Here is a 22,674-nt window from a genome sequence, read left to right as displayed (position 1 = left end):
GATTGTTCCTGAAACTCCTCGTGCTTACATGCACAGGTTGTTTGAGACGTGGCACTGCTGAACCATTGGGAATGTGAATTTTAAATTTTAATGGAGATAGATAAATTACTTTCCCAAAATTTACAGTCTAAAAACCCAGAAGCAACCCAGTTAAAAAGAGGGCAAAAGTACTGGACAGACACCTCACCAAAGGCGGCATATAAACATGAAAAGATGCTCCATTATCACGTCATCAAGGAAATGCACATTCAAGCCACAGCGAGATGCCTAAAATCCAGGACGCTAACCACCACACGCTGGTGACGGTGTGGCGCAACAGGAACTCTCACCCGTTGCTGGGGGCGGGCACCACGGTGCGGGCACTGTGGAGGCTATTTTGGCAGTTTCTCGCAAAGCTAAACATAGTCTTACCATGTGACCCAGCAATTGCGCTTCTAGATATTTACCCAAATGAGCTTAACACTTATGTCCACACAAAAACTTGCACACAAGTGTTTACAGCAGCTTTATTTATAATTGCCAAAAACTGGAAGCAACCATGATGCCCCTTAATAGGTGAACTGATAAATAAACCACGGTACATCCATATTAATGGAGTATTATTTAGCAATAAATAGGAATGAGCTATCAGGTCACAAAAAGATGTGGAGAAATACCAAGTGCATATTGCTAAGAGAAATAAACCAGTCTGAAAAGACCGTAATTCCAATTATAGTGGAAAAGGTAAAACTGTGGAGTCTGGTTGCCTGGGGTTGGGCAGGGAGGGAAGGAGGAATGAATAGGTGGAATATAGGGATTGTTAAGAGCAGTGAAATTATCCTGTATGATTCTGTATGATCTGATAAGTGTGGATGCATGACATTATGCATTTGGTGGAGCCTGCAGAATGTACAAGTGAACCCTAATGTAAACTACGGGCTTTAATTAATAATAATAATGATGATAATAATAGCAATATTTGTTCATCAGTTGTAGCAAATGTATGACACAGATACAAGATGGTAATTATAGGAAAAACTGGTTCTGGGAAAGGAGTATATCAGAACTCCCTGTACTTTCAATTTTTTAAAAGTATTTTTTAAAAAATATATTTATTTATTTGTCAGAAAGAGAGAGAGCACAAGCAGGGGGAGCAGCAGGCAGAGGGGGAAGTAGGCTTCCCGCTGAGCAAGGAGCCCGATGTGGGACTCAATCCCAGGACTCTGGGATCATGACCCGAGCTAAAGGCAGACGACGCTTAACCAACTGAGCCACCCAGGTATCCTCCCTTTTTTTTTTTTTGTAAATCTAGAACTGCTTTAAGAAATAAAATCTGCTAATTAAAAACATAAAAAATTTACAGACTCATCAAGAGTGTACATCTCCATCTTTGTTTATACTTTTGGTGACAAAATTTTGACAGATGTTCAATCTGATGGATCAAATTTAGTCTTTTATTATTATCTCAATTGCATTTCCCCGTGTTCTACTTGGACTGAACATCTTTTCCAGATTGGAACTTTCCAAGTTTGCCTATTATAAATCACCTGTTCCTATCTTTTACCCGTTTTTCCAGTCAATTGTTGATCTTTTGAATGTGGAAGTGTAGGAGCTTTAAAAAATGTTTTTTTTTTAAACATGTTGTAAATGTTTTCCCACAATCTATCATTTCTTTTTCAACTTGTATAATAATATCTTTTGTCCCATGGAGAGTTTTAAATTTGAAGGAGTTTGACCTAGATATGGCCCTCTGGGGAGCCGCGTGATCTGAGCCAGACCTCAGGGAGAGCCCTTTCTCTGGTCTCGATCTTGTTCCAGATTCCTCGAGCTGAACCCAGAGCTCTCTGCTGCAGTGTGTCTGTTTAGGCTCCTTTTGGCCATGTTCTGAAACTGGCACAGCTTTATCTAATGGGATGAACCTGGCTAAAGAGATTAGCGAGATGTCTTGTGGTCCCCACTTTTAATCTGCAGCGTTCCAGCTCTCCCTGCTTGGCTGGGAAGGAAGCTGCAGGACCATCTCGGAGACCTGGCCCCTTCATGAGCCGTGCCTCTGCGGCCCCGGTTACCACGACTAAGTTAACGGGGGTCCCAGGCTAAGGGGCTCAACATGGGCAGCTCCCAGGGCAGCTCCCTGCAGCGTGGGCCATCCGCTCCCTTCCCCAGGCCCTGAGTTTTCAGCCCCCGGGCTCACGAAGGTCAGGAGTGGGAGCTGTGCGGTGGGAAGCTGCCTGGACTGCACTCGGCAAGCATGGCGCTGCTGAAGGTCAAATTTGACCAGAAGAAGCGGGTGAAATTGGCCCAGGGGCTCTGGCTCATGAACTGGCTCTCTGTGTTGGCTGGCATCATCATCTTCAGCCTAGGGCTCTTCCTTAAGATCGAACTGCGGAAGAGGAGCGATGTGATGAATAATTCAGAGAGCCATTTTGTGCCCAACTCCTTGATAGGGATGGGGGTGCTGTCTTGTGTCTTCAACTCTCTGGCTGGCAAGATCTGCTATGACGCCCTGGACCCTACCAAGTACGCCAAGTGGAAGCCCTGGCTGAAGCCATACCTGGCTGTCTGTGTCCTCTTCAACATTGCCCTCCTGCTGGTGACCCTCTGCTGCTTCCTCATGCGGGGCTCACTGGAGAGCACCCTGGCCCACGGGCTCAAGAACGGCATGAAGTACTACCGAGACACAGACACCCCTGGCAGGTGTTTCATGAAGAAGACCATCGACATGCTGCAGATCGAGTTCAAATGCTGTGGCAACAATGGCTTTCGAGATTGGTTTGAGATTCAGTGGATCAGCAACCGCTACCTGGACTTTTCCTCCAAAGAAGTCAAAGAGTGAGTGGTCTCCGGTCCTGGGGTCAGAGCTAGACGGGGACTCGGAGGCCCATGGGGGTGCACTGTGCGCATAACTTGGTACCGTAACGTGTGAGGCTGGATTCAGTTGGCCCATATGAAATTGCCAATCTGCTAACACTTTTGACCTATAAAGATGGCGATATCATATGCTCCACCTCATGTCTGGCTAAGGAATGTCTGGGAGGAAGGTGTCAAGTTATAGAAGTTGTTTGGATAGAAGTCTCCAGGGAGGAAGACCCAGCCAGGAATGTGTGTCTGCTTCATACGGTAGGGTTGGGGCATTCGTAGATCACAAATACTGAGATGTTATTTGGCTCTTTGTCTTACTCACTCAGAGTTTATGCATTCAGTCCCTGGAGCTTAAATTTCCTGGTTAGTTCCCTTGTTTTCCAGCCTTCTGACTTGGAGCATCTCAAGGTGTTTGTCCTTGGGTGTGGTGGAAAGAGCAGAGCACAGGGCAGTCAGGAGGTCTAGGCTATAGTTTTGGCTGTGTTGTAAATTAGCTTGTGACCTTGGGTAAGTCACTTGCCACTCTGGTCCTTTGGTCGCCCATCTTTTAAACGAAGGCACTGGAATAGATAATCTTGGAGGTCACCTCCTAGCTCCGTCTAGAGCCTGGCATACAGCAGGTGCCCATTAAATACCTGCTGGTGTTTACTTCTTGAATCACGACAGTATGACACCGTGACGTCTCTAAAGTATTTGTGGTGTGTATAAAAATAAAAGCCTGAGCTGCAATGTAGGGAGATATTGGTGAGCCAGAGCTGGAGGTGACAGTGGCTGACTCTGGCATGCTGCTCTTCCCAAGAGACCCACCATTATGGGTCTCAAGTCATTTTCCAGGGAAAGGGCAGCCTGCCCTGAGCCCATGGCTCATCTTGTCCTCTTCTTTCTGTCCCATTCAGCCCACTCCCTGGCTGAAGCAAGGGGTCAGCTGTTCATCCAGTGTCGTCCTGGGTAAGGCTGGAGAGTCCAAGGGGACTTGCGCGCAGGGTACAGGGCGCACTGGCAGCAGGGCACGGCTGAAGCCCAGATGGGCTAGCTTAGCTGCAGCTCAGGGGGAAGGGAAGTCGGACTGAAGGTCACTGCTTGGGCTTCTATTTTCTCTGTGGGTGGGGATTACTGCTATAAATCCCCAGTCAAGGGGAGGCTTGTAAACCGCTTTGCCCTTCCTAGGTGACAGGTCTTACAGGGACAGCACAAGGTGGTAGGACTTACACAAGGTGCCGCAGGAGGGACAAGCAGAATTCTTGGGGATGGGAGTGGGAGAGGGGGAGAAGCTGAAACAGCCTTTGTGAGCAAAGAAGAAAGGACTTTCACTTTTTCCTGTCATTTTCCTTGATTGCCTTCTGCACAGAGTTAGTCGTTGGAGAGACTTACAAAGCCTCTCTGTAATCCCCAAATCTCCTTTTGTCCCAGAGCAGAGAAATTCTCCAGGCTGTTCTACTCCCAATGGTTGGCATATCTAAATTTTCAGGCAAACAGTAAGCTTGATCCAAACCACCTCCATGTTTCATACTAACTTACTGGAGTGAAACTATCCTAACTCCACTGACGTAAAAAAAGTTTCTCGGTTACACAAAAAAATATGGTGACAACATGAAGAAGAAAACAAAAACAGGAAAAAGAATTCAAGCCAGATTCTCACCCACAACCGAGGAATGGCTTTAATTTTTCCCCATTTTGATTTAGTCTTGTTAACATTTACATAGTAAATTGTGTAACCATGATATAAATACAACCGAACGCCCCATTTTGTAATTCGATAATACAGTATTGCATAATGTTCAAAATAATTATGTTCCCTCCCAACACTGTTTAAATATAATTGACAACATAGTGTACATTTAAGCGTTAGAACGTGTTGAGTTCACACACTTATGCACTGCAAAGTGATTACACTGTCCCTTTAGCTAACACCAGCATCACGGCACGTAATGACCATTGCTTTTTTGTGCTGAGAACATTTAAGATGGACTCTCTTAGCAAGTTTCAAGGATATAATACAGTACTTTTAAGTATAACCACCATGCTGTACAGGGGGACCCCAGAATTTATCACTGGAAGTCTGTCTGCTTTGACCAACATCTTCCCTTCCCTCTCCCTGCCCCCAGCAACCCCCTGTCTAGTCTCTGTTTCTATGTGTTTGGTTTTTTATTTTATTTTAAAGATTCTATTTATTTATTTGTGAGAGAGGGACAGACAGAACATGAGCAGTGGGGAGGAGGCAGAGGGAGAGGGAGAAGCAGGCTCCCCACTGAGCAGGGAGCCCGACTTGGGGCTGGATCCCAGGACCCTGAGATCATGACCTGAGCCAAAGGCAGATGCTCAACCAACTGAGCCACCCAGGCGCCCCTGTGTTTGGTGTTTTAGATTTTACATGTAAGTGATATCATGCAGTATTTGTGTAAAATGATCATATTTACTGGTTCATCATATTACACTCACTGAGTGGACACACATAGGCAGGCATTTAGGCTGTTCTCATTTGCTTCTATTGGTAACCTTAGAGTAGGCTTCTTTGAGGCTTTTGCTTCTCTCTTTGTCTCTATCACTCTCTTTCCAGGTGGAAAAGTATTTATTGGCTGTAACTTTCCACAAAGCTGGTCTTAAGACACAATGGTAGAACTGAAATGCCTTTCTCCTCTCCTGAATTGCCCACGATAGTCACACTCCTGTGCTGCTAAGGGCACAGCCTGGTAGGGTCACCTTCACAGAGAGAGGACCACGTCACTGCATTCCACAGTTTCTCACATTGATAACCAGTGGACGACACCTGTGAGCGAGGGGCGGCTCCTGGGCCATGGGGCGGCACTTCCTCCCTTTCCAGATGCTCGAATTTTTTTCTTATCTTGACTGCTTTACTTAGGAGGATTATTAAGTTTTCCTGACAAAGCTGGCCACCGAAAATCCTCCTCTGAACAATCTAAAGTGTAGTTATTTTTTTGAGAGGCCAAGCCCTGAGAAGTGGTAAGCACTTACATTTCTCTGGCTTTTCTCAGCAGCAGCCTCAGGGTGAGGATCGCTTGGCAGCAGCAGTAGAGGCGGGCGGGGGCGGGGCCTGGCAGGAGGCCAGGAGCAGCATTATCCTCCACCAAGAGTTGTTTTTTTTTTTTAAGATTTTATTTATTCGACAGAGATAGAGACAGCCAGCGAGAGAGGGAACACAAGCAGGGGGAGGGGGAGAGGAAGAAGCAGGCTCACAGTGGAGGAGCCTGATGCAGGGCTCGATCCCACAATGCCGGGATCACGCCCTGAGCCAAAGGCAGACGCTTAACCGCTGTGCCACCCAAGCGCCCCTATTTATTTATTTATTTTTAAAGATTTTATTTATTTATGTGACAGAGAGACAGCCAGCGAGAGAGGGAACACAGCAGGGGGAGTGGGAGAGGAAGAAGCAGGCTCCCAGCGGAGGAGCCCAATGTGGGACTCGATCCCAGAACGCCGGGATCACGCCCTGAGCCAAAGGCAGACACTTAATGACTGTGCCACCCAGGCGCCCCTCCACCAAGAGTTTTTAAAAAAGACTTCGTTTATTTATTTGACACAGAGAGAGAGCGAGCACAAGCAGGGGGAGTGGGAGAGGGAGAAGCAGGCTTCCCGCTGATCAGGGAGCCCGATGCAGGATTCAACCCCAAGACAGTGACTTCATGACTTGAGCTGAAGGCAGATGCTTAACTGACTGAGCCACCGAGGCACCCCTTACAGCAAGATTTTTTTTTTTTTTTTTAAAGATTTTATTTATTTATTTGACAGAGATAGAGACAGCCAGTGAGAGAGGGAACACAAGCAGGGGGAGTGGGAGAGGAAGAAGCAGGCTCACAGCAGAGGAGCCTGATGTGGGGCTCGATCCCACAACGCCGGGATCACGCCCTGAGCTGAAGGCAGACGCTTAACCGCTGTGCCACCCAGGCGCCCCAAGATTTTTTTTTTTTTTAAATATTTCGTCACCTTTTCTCTTTTTCCTCTTCCCACCAAATTCAGAGGAGCCAATAAAAGCCTGGGGTGGGCGTCAGTCTCCTCCTTGACCCTGATGACTCGGGGAGGCGATCCCAGGAGCAGTGAGCTGGTCGGAGGGTGGAAAGTCTACAGAAAATGCACTGAACTCCTCAGTAACGTTGGTCCTGGGTGGGGGCAGTGTCTAGTGGCCATGGCTTCTGGTCCTTTCTACAGGCTCTGCCCCTGGAGCCTCTCTCTCCACTCCATACGATGTACATCGCTGGACTGGGCTACAGAAAACACTTCCAGTCTGGCTCCCGAGAGGTGGAGCTGGATTCCTGCACACAGGACTCCCTGGGACCTCCTCAGCTATGCCCCTCCTCCAGTGGTCCTGCAGGAAACTGAGCACAGAGCTTGTAGTCCTGGTACACATGGAGGGGTGGCTCGTGGCGGGTGTTTGGAGATTTCTTTGGGGGATCTTTAAGATCAAGGACTGTTTCCTGAAGGCTCCTGGCCTAAACAATATCAATTGAAGATTTTTTTAAAAGATTTTTTTTTATCCATTTGAGAGAGAGAGAGAGAGAGAGAGAGGGAGAGAATAAGCAGGGGAGAAGCGCAGAGGGAGAGGGAGAAACAGACTCCCCGCTAAGCAGGGAGCCCAGTGTGGGGCCTGATCCCAGGACTCTGGGATCATGACCTGAGCTGAAGGCAGCCGCCTACCTGACTGAGCCACCCAGGCGCCCCGCCCCAGACTTTTCATGAGTTTAGAATCTCCCCACCCGCCCCACCGCAGCCGTCCCAGGCAAATAGCCTGCTGGCCACATCCCAACCCCAGTCCGCCCCATCACTACGTTGCCAGGTCCCACATTTATTCGGCACAAAACCCCTCCTCGGCGGGTTTGTAATTCTTTTAGGTGTTGTTATCTCTATTTTATATATGGGGGATCTGAGCCTCAGGTTGGATCTCACAGCAAGAAGCGGGGGCCATTTTTTAAGAACCAGGCTTATTGAGATGATTCACATTCCTTACAACTCGAAAGCGGAGTGTTCAATGCATTTGGTATGTTCACAGAGTTGTGCTACCAGTCAATACCATGGCCCATCTTAGAACATATTCACCACATGGCAGGGACACCCCGTGCCCTCTGGCTTGCATTCCCTAGGCTCCCATGGTCTGGCTCTAAGGAACCACTAGTCTCCTCTCTGTCTCTATATTCCTCCCTCTCCTACACATCTCACTTGAATGAAATCATATAATATTGGTCCTTTTGGGGCCTGGCTCCTTTGACTTTAGCATAATGTTTTCCAAGTTCAACCATGTTGCCACATTTGTTAGAACATCCTTCCTTTTTATGGACAAATAAAATCCTGTTGTGTGGAGCGCCAGGTTGTAATTCTCTCCTTCCACTCGACTGTGCTGCTCGCCAGCGATGTTAGTCACCTTGCATAGCTTCAGTGTTAGAGCAATGCGTGCCCTGGCTGACTGAAACTTTGCATTATCCAGGCCACGCTGTCCTCTCCCATCCTGTCTTTCTCGGTCTTCTTGTCCTCCATGTCGTCCTCCTCCAGAGCGACAGTGGAAGGTGTGGGCGGAGATGACCTAGCTTGAGAAGCTTCTGTGCATTATGACTGGATTCCAGTTCTTCTGTGCCTGGGTCTCGGATAATCGTGAGGCAGTCGCACAGAAACCGGAGACACCGCAGAGGCTCCCTGCGGCCTGTGGCAAGCGAGGCTGGGCTCTGCTCTACCTTGTGTGTTTACCTTCTCACTGGCTCTGGCCCGGTGCTCCTGGGGGTGGGGAGACATGCCCCCTTATCACAGGGGAGGCCTCCGAGGGAGGAGCAGAGTCCTCAGCGAGCAGATGCCTCCCTCAGCGACTGCATCTTCAGAGCGTTATCGGGACACCGATTTGTAGTTCTCAGCCAGGCTTCTTTTATTTTATTGCATTTTTCAACTTTCATCATGGAAAATTCCAAGCATTCAAGAAAAATAGAGATCATGACTTTCCATGTACACCCCTCTTAGCTTCAACAAATACACACATCTTCACTTTCTTGTTTCATCTATACCACTCTCCCAAACACACATTATCCCCTCTGAGTATCTTTTTTTTTTTTTTTAAAGATTTTATTTATTTATTCGACAGAGATAGAGACAGCCAGCGAGAGAGGGAACACAAGCAGGGGGAGTGGGAGAGGAAGAAGCAGGCTCATAGTGGAAGAGCCTGATGTGGGGCTCGATCCCATAACTCCGGGATCACGCCCTGAGCCGAAGGCAGACGCTTAACCACTGTGCCACCCAGGAGCCCCATCCCCTCTGAGTATCTTAAAGCAAATCTTGGGCGTCATTTCCTTTCACCTGTAAACACTTTAGGAGGCATTTCTAACAGGTACAGAGGGTTTGTTTTTTGCCGTTTTGTTTTTGCTTGACCTAGGCAAAAGAGTAATCATGCCCGACTAAACTACCAACAAGACATCTAATATCGAGTCCGTTCAATTTTCTATGACTGTCTCAAGCTATCTTTTACGGTTGGTTCGTTCAAATCAGGATCCAAACCAAGTCCACACTTTGCATTTGGTTCTTTGATCACTTTTGCCTCTTTTACTCTGTAACAGTTACTGTCATGCCACGTGTGTATTGAAGGAACTGGGCTATTTGTCTTGAAGAATTCCTCACATTCTCAATTGGGCAATTGCAGCCAAGTGGTGTCATCTAACTTGTTCTTCTGTCGCCTGCATTTCCCCATCAGTTAGGGCTGAGGTGTGCTTGGATTCAGGTTTGGTTTTAGCAAGAACACTTCTTAGGGTGTCCTGTGGATCTTAACACATCGCATGAGGAGGGACAGTCTTCAGCTAGTTTATAACAATTCCTTTAAAGCTTCCCCTGCTCTCAGGATGAGCAGAGCTTTAGTGTCTTGGGGTGAGAGGCCTTGGCACCAGGAACTGTCAGCCAGTCGGGCTTGGCCTGGAACCCTCACTGTGAAGGAGAAGCGGGCACCAAGCTCTCTCACCTTCCCATCCTACTCAGGGAATCCACAGGCTACAGGCTTCTGTTCACTCTTTCTGAACAATTACAGACATCTCAAGATGACTAGACCTTGGCTAGAGCTCCCCAAGGGCAGGACTGACTCTCCCCTCAGACTGGGGTTCCTTGCTGTGTCTCCCCCTCAGAGTGGGGCTTCCCGAGGGCAGGACGGTATCTCCCTGATCAGACTGGGGCTTCCTGAGGGCTGTGTGGTTTCTCCCTCTCAGACTGGGGCTTGCTGAGGACAAGGCCCAGGACAGCAATGGGGAGGTAGGACTGGCTTGATGGAAGCTGGAACTTCCCTGGGCCCCCAGCCTGGGATCTGTTGGGGTTCCACACCTCTGGAAGTAGCCCTCCTTCTCCTCTAGAAGCATCACTTTGTTTACTTCGTGCTTGCCCTGGTTCCAACCACAGATTAAGAACCCCACTCACCCTCTTAAGACAAAGCCAGGCGAGGAGAGCTCCTTAGGTGGTGAGCTGGCTATTTATATCAGAGTATTTCCCGGGTTACAAATCTTGCTCTGCTCAGGGCTCACCAGGGCTTGTAAGGGTCTTGATTAAGAAAAGACTGTTTTCTAGAATACTCTCCCATAGCCAAGTCATATGACTTGGGAAAATCATGTCAGAATTTTCCTGGAAAGGGGCGCCTGGGTGGCACAGCGGTTGGGCGTCTGCCTTCGGCTCAGGGCGTGATCCCAGCGTTATGGGATCGAGCCCCACGTCAGGCTCTTCTGCTATGAGCCTGCTTCTTCCTCTCCCACTCCCCCTGCTTGTGTTCCCTCTCTCACTGGCTGTCTCTATCTCTGTCGAATAAATAAATAAAATCTTTAAAAAAAAAAAGAATTTTCCTGGAAAAACCAACATAATTTAGGAGGTAAATCAATAAGTCATCAAGGAAAGCCATATGGAAATAAACAGTAGAGGGGTGTGAGGAAGGCAGGAGTATAACCGATAATGAGTCAGTCCCCAACTGGAATGCTAGCTGAGCGATACTTGTGGAACCTTGGCAATTCACTTGACCTCTGTCAGACTCAGTTTTCTCATCTGAGAAATGACATGACAGAGGTGTGGTAGAGAGTAAATGGAATAAGACACATAGAGCTATTGGTGTACAGCAGTACAGTATTAGTATTTCCTCAGATTTCTTTTTTGAGTAGTTATGGACTAAAGTACTGCAGGTGGGGAGGGGAGACACAGTGCTGCATCAGGGACTCCAGTGTGAGGGGGAGACAGAGCTCTGCCCTCAGGGAGCCCCAGGCTGAGGGGACACACAGCCCTGCGTCAGGTAGTCCCAGCCTGGGGTGGGGGAGACACAGCGTTGTCCTCAGGGAGCCTCTATCTGAGTGGGAGAGACAGTCCTGACCCTGGGAGCCCCAGTCTGAGGGGTGAGACATAGCTTTGCTTTAACAAGGCTAGCAAGGTGACTTATCCATTTGGGGGAGTGAGTTAGGTGAGGTGGGAAGTTAAGAGCTCCCCAGAAGGCCAGCCTGCAGGGTGAGGGTAGCTCAGAGCCTTTACTGGCCTCAGCTCACACAACTGCAGGCCTGGCCTTCACTTCAGATACACATGTAGTATGTACGAGGCAGGTCCGTAGGCTTTACCCCAGCTTAATACACCTGGAGAGTACATCAGGAGTGAGAACAGTGGACAGGAAAGGGCTTCTGGGACAGGGAACAAAGGAGGAGATCATGCTTTCCCAGGAAACTTAAGCAGAAGAGCTGACAGACAGGAAGGACCTGAGAGACTCTGAAGAATCTCTGAGCGAAGGAATGGGGGCTGGTCTTCCACTTCCTGTTTGGCTTTGGGTGAGGCTTGGGCACCACTTCTTCCTCTGTAGAACAATCTCGTGGATTGCAAGGTCCTGCCCAGGTGGCCATAGGTGGACATTCTCTGGGGGCCTGTGTCAAGTGTATTTCACACCTTGCCTCATTTAAAGCTCCCCCACAGCTCCCAAGAGGGTAAAAGCCCACCTCACACGGGTTCAGAGGATGAAATTCCACAGATCAGAAATGCTGATTTGGGACTCAAAGTCTGGCTTGCTCTATTATACCCACTCTTCCCATGGGAACATTGGGAATGGCCCAGGTGGGATGTTGTGCTGGTGGGAGCAGGCTCAAGGGACAGCCTGCAGGTCAGGAAGAGGGACAAACAGCATTTGAGCTCAGAGACTCCCAGCCTCAAGGAGACTGGGGGTGGGAGACTACTGTCTGCTCGGTTGTGCAGGCTCAAGAGGGGGACAGGAACCCCAACCTGATGGCTTCCTGCTTCAGTCCTCCCACCTTGGACTACCCAGGGTCCCACTACCAGGTGCTGAGCTGGGGCTGCAGGGGGACAGCAGAGTGGTTTCTGCTCCCACTGTGCTCTTGGTGAGCTCAATTGGGCTCAAGCAAGAACTGCAGCAGCAACCATTCCAGTCAGTGACAAATGTCTAATAGGGCTTGCCTCAGGCCAGCGGTGAGCTCTGCTCTCAGACATGTTTGCTGTCCTCGCAGAAGATTCTCATAGTCTCTTCTTCCTGGTTGGCAGAAACCCTGCCACCTGCTCACGAGTGACTCTTGCCCAGTGGTGTTGAGTGGTCTGTTCCATTGTCACAGCTGTTTCCTGAGAGCACACAGAGCACATGTGAAGGCTCTTGTTCCATCAACCCACCCAGGCGTGGCCATGAGTCCATGCTTATTGTGCCCTTATTACATACCAGACACTCTTCTAAGACTTTTAACATGCATCCCTTCATATGATCCTCATATCAGCTCCATTTTACAGATGAGGAAGCTGAGAACTGGAGAGGCGAAAGCAATTGTCCAGAGGAATGAACTGGGAGTAAATTCAGGTGGTCCCGCTCTTATCATTTTCCTGGGTCCCCTGTGTACTCAAGGCCACCCATTCTCTGGGCAAGGGTCCTGCCGAGGAAGTAGAGGTCGGGGACTATAAAGCGTGTGGAAATATGGTCACCATAACCCAGGCGATGATTGTTCTGGAACCAAGGAGGCCACATTGTGCAGAACCTTCCTAAAGTCTTTTTTTTTTTTTTTAAAGATTTTTTTATTTATTTATTCGACAGAGATAGAGACAGCCAGTGAGAGAGGGAACACAAGCACACAAGCAGGGGGAGTGGGAGAGGAAAAAGCAGGCTCATAGCAGAGGAGCCTGATGTGGCTCGATCCCACAACGCCGGGATCACGCCCTGAGCCGAAGGCAGACGCTTAACCGCTGTGCCACCCAGGCGCCCCCTTCCTAAAGTCTTAATCATACCGATCAACAGACAGTTCACAGTAAAGGAAACACAAATGACTCTTAACATATCAGAAGATACTCAACTTCATTCATAATGAGGAAAGTGGTAATTAAAATAACCTTGAGATACTATTTGCCATCTATCAGGTTGGCAAAGGTAAAAAATCAGACCTGTGTGGGTATGGCCATAAACGGCAGGTTGTCTCATGCATGTCTATTGGGGATGTGATTGTACAAACTCCAGGGAGAAATATGGCAGGGATCTAGGGCGATCACAGATGGATCCACCCTTTGATGCAGGGATACCTCCTCTAGGAATTGACCCTGTAGATATATTCACAATATCCAAATATTGACAGGAGACTGGGAAAATCCTAAATATCCAGCAGTAGGGAACTGACTAGCACCCCGTGGACCATCTGCACAATGGTGATACCATGCAGCTCATTAAAAACCTGGAGAACACTCTCCACTAGTAGACATAAAAAATCTCTAAGATATTGCTAAGGGAAAAAAGAAAGATTCAAGACAGTACACTTCCATTGGGTAAAAAACAGAAAGAATAAGAATATTTGCAGAATCTGTGTTTGCTTGTCATGTATGAAGACTTTTTAGAAGGACAGACAATTGGCTACAGTGGGACCCGGAGGTCAAGGGACAAGAATGAGTGGGAGACTAAACATGGACATTTAGAAGGTAAACATTGAAATTATCATTTCAATGAACATTGTTGAAAACAATTTTTTTTAAAGATTTTATTTATTTATTTGACAGAGAGAGACAGCCAGCGAGAGAGGGAACACAAGAAGGGGGAGTGGGAGAGGAAGAAGCAGGCTCCCAGTGGAGGAGCCTGATGTGGGGCTCGATCCCAGAATGCTGGGATCACGCCCTGAGCCGAAGGCAGACGCTTAACCACTGTGCTACCCAGGCGCCCCAAAACAATTTCTTTTTTTTAAAATGTTTTTTAAAAAGATTTTATTTGAAAGAACGTGAGAAAGAGAAAGAACACAAGTGGGGGGAAGGGCAGAGGGAGGGGGAAAGCAGACTCCCTGTTGAGCAGGGAGCACCACGTGGGGCTCAATCCCAGGACCTGAGATTATGACCTGAGCTAAAGGCAGATGCTTAACTGACCGAGCCACCCAGGCACCCCTTGAAAACAACTTCTTTCTCTTCCTCCCTTCCTCCCTCTCTTTCTTTTCTTTTTTCTTTTCTCTCTCTTTCATTTCTTTACTTATTTTTGAGGTATAGTTGACAAGCAACATTATATTAGTTTCAGGATATGACATATGATTTGCTGTTTGTATAACATGCAAAATGATCACAATAAATCTAGTTAGCATCCATCATCATACACAATTACAGAATGTTTTTCTTGTGATAAGAAACTTTAAGATTTACTCTCTTGGCAGCTTTCAAATAGGCAATACAGCTTATTAACTATAGTTGCCATGCTGTACATTACATCCCCAGGGCTTATTTATTTATAACTGGAAGCTTGTACTTTGGTCACCTTCATCCATTTTACCCACCTCCTACACATGACTCTGGTAACCACAAAATTTTCTCTGTATCTATAAACTTGTTTTTTGGCTTGTTTTGTTTTTATTTTTATTTTTTTTTAATTTTTATTTTTTTTAAAGATTTTGTTTATTTGACAGAGAGAGACAGCCAGCGAGAGAGGGAACACAAGCAGGGGGAGTGGGAGAGGAAGAAGCAGGCTCTCAGCGGAGGAGCCTGATGTGGGGCTCGATCCCATAACACCGGGATCACGCCCTGAGCCGAAGGCAGACACTTAACCGCTGTGCCACCCAGGCGCCCCTGTTTTGTTTTTAGATTCCATATATAAGTGAGATCAAATGGTATTTGTCTTTATTATTTCACTTAGCACAATGTTCTCAAGGTCCATCCATGTTGTTGCAAATGGTAAGATTTCTTTTTTTTTATAGATTTCTTTTAAAGATTTCTTTTTTTATAGCTGAATAATATACCATTGTGTGTGTATATCAAAGTTTCATTATCCATTCACCCATCAATGGACACTTAAGTTGTTCCCATGTTTTGGCTTTTATAAATAATGCTGTAATGAACACAGGGACACATATATCTTTTCAACTTAATGTTTTCTTCTTTCAATATTTCATTTTTAAGTAATCTCTACACCCAATGTGGCACCTGAACTCACAACCCCGAGATCAAGAGTCACAGGCTCCACCGACTGAGCCAGCAGGTGCCCCCTGAGTTTATGGTCTCATTTTCTTTGAATACCCAGAAGTCGAATTACAATTTCTATTTTAAATAATTACAGGTTTTCTATTCTTATGTTGCAAAGGTATGCTGCTATTATGTCATGCAATGTTCATGTTCAACTTGAACTTTTTACTCAAGATAACATGTATACACTCAGGTGCACAATCTTACGGGTGAAGCTTGATGAACTCTGGCACATAAAGACACCTGGGTAACCTCACTCAGGTCAGATAGGACACACCCAGATGCCTGATGAAGATAGGGAGAGCTTTCACTGTAAAGATGTTTGCCCCTTCTGAATTCTCAACCCACATGAATGTACGTTGTACCATAACCAAACATGGAAATGCAAAAGGAATGTGTGCCGCATCCTTCAGGTGAGTAAGGAGATCCCACCTGGCTAGGGGCACAGTTCACTGTGGACAGCAAACAAGCTGAGGGCAAGGACTGTAACTGTTTCCAGTCTCATTCCCTGCCCCCACACAGGCCTTGGGCCACAGCAGGACTTCTGGAAACATCTCCTGAACAGAACAGATCTGGCCAGGAGGGGCCTTGTCCTTAGTGACTTGTTATTGGGATACAGAAGGTTGGAGAGGGGGCTGAAGGCTAAAGGCTGTTGGCCATGAATGCTAGACAGTCTTGTCCCAGTCATCACCTGTCCTGCTCCTCTTCCCACCAGCCTGACATGGTTCCAAATAATCACTGCTCGCCAGGGCCTGGCAGTACACAGCGTGGTCGGATGCAGTTCTGTATTCCTTATTGACTGGCTTCTTGGTTTATCATCTGTCCCAACCCTCCAGGACATAAGCTCTAGGAAGGCAGGGACATTGGTTCTCTAGGGTCATTTCTCCATCTTCAGCTCCTAGAACAGTGGCCGGCACATAGTAGGGGCACAGCAAATATTTATCGAGAATGAATGCATGAATGAACAAATGGATGAACGAATATTATAGCTTTTCAGAAGCAGGGGATGGGGGGGTGGAACTGGCCCCTGGTGAGAAATCCAAGAAGTCCTTCTCAAGCCATCTTTCTCCTCTAGTCGCATCAAGAGCAATGTGGATGGGAGATACCTGGTGGACGGTGTTCCCTTCAGCTGCTGCAACCCCAGCTCACCACGGCCCTGCATTCAGTACCAGCTCACCAACAATTCGGCGCACTACAGCTACGACCACCAGACAGAGGAGCTCAACCTGTGGGTGAACGGCTGCAGGGCCGCCCTGCTGAGCTACTACAGCGGCCTCATGAATTCCACGGGCGCTGTCACGCTCCTTGCCTGGCTCTTTGAGGTAGGCTTTGGGCCACGTGGGGGAGAGGGAGGAGGGAGTCATCTGCCCATCTTGGATTGAATGGGTGGGGCCTGGCCTGCAGTGCTTGTCTCTCTCCTCGGAACCAGCCCTCAGCCTCAGGCAGGCCTAAGTTTGAATCCCAGCACCTCCACTACTTTTTGTTTCTTTCCTATCACTCAAAAAATGGTTATTGAGGTGAAATTCACAGAACATAAAATTAACCATTTAAAGTGGCAATTCAGTGGCAGTTAGTACATTCACAATGTTGTGTAACCACCACCTTTATTTAGGTCTAAAAGATTTCCATCACTCCCAAAGAGAAGCTCATACCCATCAAGGAGCATACTCCCCACCTCTTCCCCCCACCCCCACCCCAGCCTCTGGCAACCGTTAATCTGTGCTCTGTCTTTGTGATTTACCTATTCTGGACATTTTATATAAATGCCATCATAATACACCATCATAAAAAATTTATAAAATACATGCATTTCCTGTCTGGCTTCCTTCACTTTGCATGTTTTAGAGGTTCACCCTGTGTCTTCGTTTTTTCAGTCTGAGGTCTTGGAAAGTTACTTAACCTTTCTGTTATAGGGGGCCGACAGCACTTAGCTTTGGGACTCCTGGGGGGCAAAAGGAGATAATACATACATTGTGTTCAGGAAATGGGAGCTATTTGGATTTGTGCTTCTCTGGAGACTCTGGCAGCAATCTACCTGTTATTCTAATTATTTGTGGGTTCATCTCTCACCTGTAAGGCTTAATTCCTCTCTGTACAGAGTTTGGGATTGTAGCCATTCATTCATTTATTGGAAGAGTTAGTGCTTAAACACCTAAGGTGTGCTAGGCGCTGTCCTGGGTGCTGAACAAGAGGATGTGTTAGTGAGTGGTAAACCAAGGTGGTACAGAGGGTGACTCAGGGGCTCCTGCTTTGAGCTGACAGCAGAAAGTCCAGACCCCAAAATTCAGAAGTACAAAGCCAGAAACATTAGGTGGGGAAAGTTTGTCCCTTAGAGAGATTCACTGAAATTTTCCCTTAAGTAAGTTGCTCTCTTAGTGCTATGGAAGTCCATACGTAGCTGTGCCCTCAGCTGAGATGGCTACTTCTAACTCATCACATCACACTAGAGGTACTGTACAGTCTGGCGGGGGGTGGGCTGGGTGGGGAGGGCGGGCTTCTTTTAATGTCGAGGCAAATGAATGACATTTTATTGGTCATTGAGTCCTTGAGGCACAGTCTTGGGAATGAGTGGGTAGAGCCAGGCAAGAAGCTTACTATTAGAAGGTCAGAAGGTCATGTCCCCTGAAAACCCATGAAAAGAGGGCTGAAAGGATAACAGAAGTCAGTGGGAAAATGGGGTTCCACTGGTTGCCTCTCAGTTTGCTCACCTTTCCAGGAAGCCAGTGACTGCATGAGATGAGGACCAGCTCACTAGAAACAGGGAGTAGTAAATGGCCTTGACTTTTAGCTGAGGTCTTTGGTCAGCAGAGCTCTATAATGGGCACGAGGGTAGCTGAACTAATGCTAGGACTCTGGCCTGAGCCTTGCCCTCCTGGGCCTCATAATCCAGTTAGGAGGTGATATCTAACTCATGAACCAAAGGGAAAACCATTACTAAGTGCAAAATTCATAATGCAGCAGTAAGCCTCCTTCAGGAAAGCAGGAGGGGATCAGAGTGGGAGCATGCACACCGGGAGGACTTCCTGGAGGAAGTGAGTTTTTCCACCATAACAATATTTTATTAAACTTTCAACAATGACAATAACGAAAACCTAAAACTACTAGTTACTAATGTCATCAACTACCGCAATGATAAAATGCTCCTTGAACACTGAATCAGTAGATGTTTACTGAGGCCCTACCACGACGGGGATGCTGTTCTAGGGGCTGGGAGACTGAATGAACGAGATCAATCAGGGGGTGGACATTCTCTATTAGCAGCCTTCACCACCTGAAGTGTAACAGAGAGTAAACCAGGAATGTGTAGGAACAAGTGGGTAACACAATGCAACAGAACAGTGAAACAGTACTTACCACACTAATAACCAATTACAGCTGACACATCTATTCATCCTTACTGCACACCACGTACCGCGCTCTACACCTACTGACATGTCACAGCATGCACATGAGGCAGGAGACACTCCATCTGAAAATTTGTAAACCAGGTGAGTAAACTGAGGTTTCTTAGTCACATGGCTGGCTAAGTGCCAGGACTGGGGTTTGAACCCAGGCATTTCGGCACCATAGCCTGCCGCAGTGACTGCTAGTGAACAAATCCAAATAAATCACCCACTCATCCCCACACTAATCAAAACAACATTAGTAGAGGAAACCACATACAACGATACTGTGTGCTGAGAAGGGGGTGACTTTAATTCTGTGTAGCAAATAGTTACCCAACACCCAATAGGTGCCAAGCACTGTGCTAGGAGTGGGGTGGGGGCATGAGGAGGAGGAGCCTGGGACTAATGCCCCAGATCGGGTGAGACCTGAGAGGAAGAGGGAGAATGAGTAGCAGGGCCACTTACTGAGGGCTGAAGCTGAATTAACAGGTCAATGTGGAGAAGAACAATGTTCTAGGCAAACACCAAATGGTAAAGACCAGAGGGGAGAAAGCGTGGATGGGACCCTAAGAAGCCCAGAGTGGCCAGAGAGGAGAATGGGGCTGGAGATGAGGCTGGAGAAGAGGCAGCTATCTTGAGCACCAGGCCAGGCTGGTGGGCAGGCCCTCACCAACCCAGACTCAGATCCTGCCACACTCGAAGGGCCCTGGGGATGAGGAGGCTGGTGGCTTGCACGGTTTCCTAATAGCTCCAGGCCCCACCCCTTCTCCCAGACCTTCTCTGAGTCTCCTCTCCCCACCAGGTGACCATCACGATTGGCCTGCGCTACCTACACACAGCACTGGAAGGTGTGTCCAACCCTGAAGACCCTGAGTCTGAGAGTGAGGGCTGGCTTCTGGAAAAGAGCATATCAGAGACTTGGAAGGCCTTTTTGGAGAGCCTGAAGAAGTTGGGCAAGAGTAACCAGGTGGAAGCTGAGGGTGCAGACGCAGGCCAGGCCCCAGAGGCTGGCTGATGGCCCCGGGGCCCCCTCCCCTCCTGAACACTGAGAAGTAACAGACTCCAAGAAAGCGGCTACCCCCCTCACCCAATCTGAATCTCCCAAGGACGGCCATCTTACAGAGACTCTTCCTGATGGTGGGATTTAAAATTTAGGATCCCTAAAAGCATTTGGCAAACATTTGTTGAATGACTGACTTAAAAATGAATGAGCCCCTACACAGTGAATGAGCCCCTAGTCAGGCCCACTACTTTTGGGTATGTCCTCATGGTGGACTCAGGGGGTCTCTCAGTGGATCACTCTTCACAGCACAGGAATTCAGTACCACCCTGAAGCTACCAGCCACACTTGAGGACAGCTTCCCTTTTAAGAGTCTGCCATTACAAGCTCCAAGTTGCTTCATTCTATATCCAAAGCGTCACTTGGTGCATAAACACAGGAATCTAAAAAATGTACTGGCCATGTTGTCATTTTTTTTTTTAATGCCAAGATTGACAGGTCAGCCATTTTATTTGTATAATTGTGGAAGGAGGGGGACATTATACTTTTCTAAGAGTAATGCACTCTCCAAAGCACTGAGGGCTTCACAAGAGGAATTCTTCAATCATCGGGCAAAATAACTTAAAGATGGGATTATTTTCCTCACCAAAAACGTAGTTAAAGGCTACTTTTGTGTCACATTTCCATGCCCTCACTTAGTCTGGAGTGAGCCATGGGCTGAGCAAGTCAGGTTGTTGGCATTTCCAGCAACATCCCACCCCCTCAAGTGCCAGCTGATCTCCTGGCTTGTCTGTGGAAGCACTGGGTTAGGTGGCTGCCCTTTACTGGAAGAGGAGCAACAATGAGATTAAGAGTCCATGCTTTGGAGACTAGGCCTCATCTCTTGGAGGGCCCAGGAACACCCACACAGGTGGCCATGACAGCCTCCATGGACAACACGAATGGTCTACAGGGGACGGCAAAGCATCCTCTGGGAGCTTCTTCCTGTTTCTTTCCCCAGATACCCATCCTGCAAAATGGTATTTCTGGAATGCCTCTGTGTTAAAGAAGATTCCTTGAGACAGTCCATCTTCCTGAGCTTGTGATGGAGAGAGAAATTTCAACTTCTCTCAGAAAAGAGAAAAAAGGAAGCTTTTGGGGAAGAAGAGAATGACTTCATTACTGTTCTAACGGCATCTAGTGGGGAGAAAATAAAGACTTTTGGTGCTGCCTGGGGCATGTTCTGGGGCTCTAATTCTCCTGGGCATAGGATCAGATCAAAGATATTGGGACACTGTCAGATTTTGGTCCCAGGTTTAATTTAATTAGACTTCTGAGTCTCCTTGAGACCAAAGAATGGTCCACATTGAAAATGCTGAGGGAGTCAGCCACCTCTGGCAAGGGTCCTGGAACTCTCTCCCCTCAGGAGTGCTGAGAAACATCGTGAAAGTGCTGCTCTAGGCCCACACGTGTAACTATGCTGTTAACAGCTGTATGATAGACATTAAAAATTATATTGTGTGAAAATCGCTTGTGTTAAATGCCTATCTTAGCCTATCTGACAGTATAGCACAGCATCCCCAACTCTAGCTAGTATTTGTTAACAAAACCAAACTGACCCTAAAAGGAAGCATAGTTACTGATCAGGGTAGCTATGTTTCAACAAGGTGGGTGTTACTTCTCTTCCTCTTACCATCTCCTGTCTGTAAGAACAGTGATTATAAGGTTATCCAAATAATCTTAACATTTGCTAGTTTAGACCACAGCTGAATTCGTTTAGTATTTTAGTATGTGGAATCATAGTTTAGTGATTCAAGCAAAAATTCCAAACCATCTTTTTTCCTGCTCTGGTCAAAACCTATTTTCCCAAACAAGGAACTATGAGTCTTTCTGGGAAAGGTTATAGCGCAGATATAAATCTGAGATCGGCTGGGAGGACCAAGGGTGAACTGACTCTACAATGAATATCCCTGGTTGGTTCAGAGCAGCCTTAGGGCGAGCTGCATTTCTCTGGTCTTCTCAGGTAGCTGCTGGCAAAACTGTACCAGGACTTCCTTATGTCTAACCTCAGTCTTTCCTGGGACCAGTGTAAATTCATTTCTCCCAAGGGACTCAGCCAGGTTTTCAAGTTTGGCAGGCCCAGCCCTGAGATAGAATGAGAGGTAAAGGCAGCACTTTAGGGCTTTTACACTTTTAAAACACTTAACCACCCCATAGTGAAGTAGGTACTAGCTGCTTAGTTTTGAATATTTAGGAAGGCAAGTATCCTAGAATCTGTGGCTTTAGTTTAAGAACCCATAGCCTCTTGCAACACTTTCAAGCCCAGGACTGAGCCACCAGTAAATAAACCCCAAGTAACCTCAATACAGGTTAATAAGATTAAGTGCTTGCTCTGCACGCTCCCCTGCCCCCCTTGTCCGGGCATCTGTAATGCTAGGGCAGCAGGTTTGCAGCTTAGCCAGGAGCTGGAGGTGGAGGGACAGGGGCCAAGACAATTAGGGCCTCTGACCTACTACTGGATAAGAACATGGCTCCTGAGGACAGTGCAGCCGACTGGCAGCACTGTGTGTTAGGAATAGGAATGTGGCAGGGGTGGGGGGTGGGGACAGTATGTAAGTCAGGGAGAGAGGATGCCTTCCTGGTCCTCAGTGGACAGGAAACTGGCTTGAAGGGAGGAAACATCAGTCCTTAAATCCTTACGGTATGCTTTGTCCTCCCAAACAGAGGATGAGTATAAACAGCAAAGTTAGAGAATGTTGGGCAAAAATGGAACACAGTTAGGATAAAGGGGCAACTCCTAGCTATTCACCCAAGGGGAATGGAAACATACATCCACACAAAAACATTAATGTTTTCACTTCTTTTGTATCACCAAAAACCACCCAAATGTCATCCTTCACACCTGGTAACTGCATAAACATCTGCACAATGGAACGTGGCTCGGCAACCGAAAGGAACACAGATGATTCTCCAATGCTTTAGTCTTCTTAGTGAGAGAAGCCAGGCTCAAAAGGCTACATGTGATATATATTTATATAACATTCTGGAAGAGGCAAAACAAAGGGAAAGATT

General features: G+C 47.4%; 2 protein-coding genes across 2 annotated transcripts in view; one reads left to right on the top strand and one right to left on the bottom strand.

Annotated features, from left to right (window-relative positions):
* The first annotated feature begins 1,698 nt into the window (after positions 1–1,698).
* Positions 1,699–19,640, top strand: PRPH2 (peripherin 2). Its single transcript, XM_002914483.4, has 3 exons — positions 1,699–2,808; positions 16,313–16,559; positions 19,426–19,640. Exons 1-3 carry the CDS (start codon positions 2,228–2,230, stop codon positions 19,636–19,638), a joined length of 1,041 nt encoding a protein of 346 aa, XP_002914529.1. The 5' UTR covers positions 1,699–2,227; the 3' UTR covers positions 19,639–19,640.
* Positions 16,952–22,674, bottom strand: part of UBR2 (ubiquitin protein ligase E3 component n-recognin 2) — a 125,268-nt gene continuing 119,545 nt past the window's right edge. Inside the window, exons 47-48 of the transcript XR_004622064.1 lie at positions 22,505–22,645; positions 16,952–18,706 (exon numbers count right to left, since the gene is read on the bottom strand). The gene's annotated coding sequence lies outside the window, so the exon portion shown is untranslated. The remainder of the gene's footprint in view (positions 18,707–22,504; positions 22,646–22,674) is intronic.

Source organism: Ailuropoda melanoleuca, chromosome 19 (genome assembly GCF_002007445.2).
Source record: "Ailuropoda melanoleuca isolate Jingjing chromosome 19, ASM200744v2, whole genome shotgun sequence".
In the NCBI taxonomy this organism is placed as follows: Eukaryota; Metazoa; Chordata; class Mammalia; order Carnivora; family Ursidae; genus Ailuropoda; species Ailuropoda melanoleuca.
This window is presented reverse-complemented; position numbering and strand designations above follow the sequence as displayed.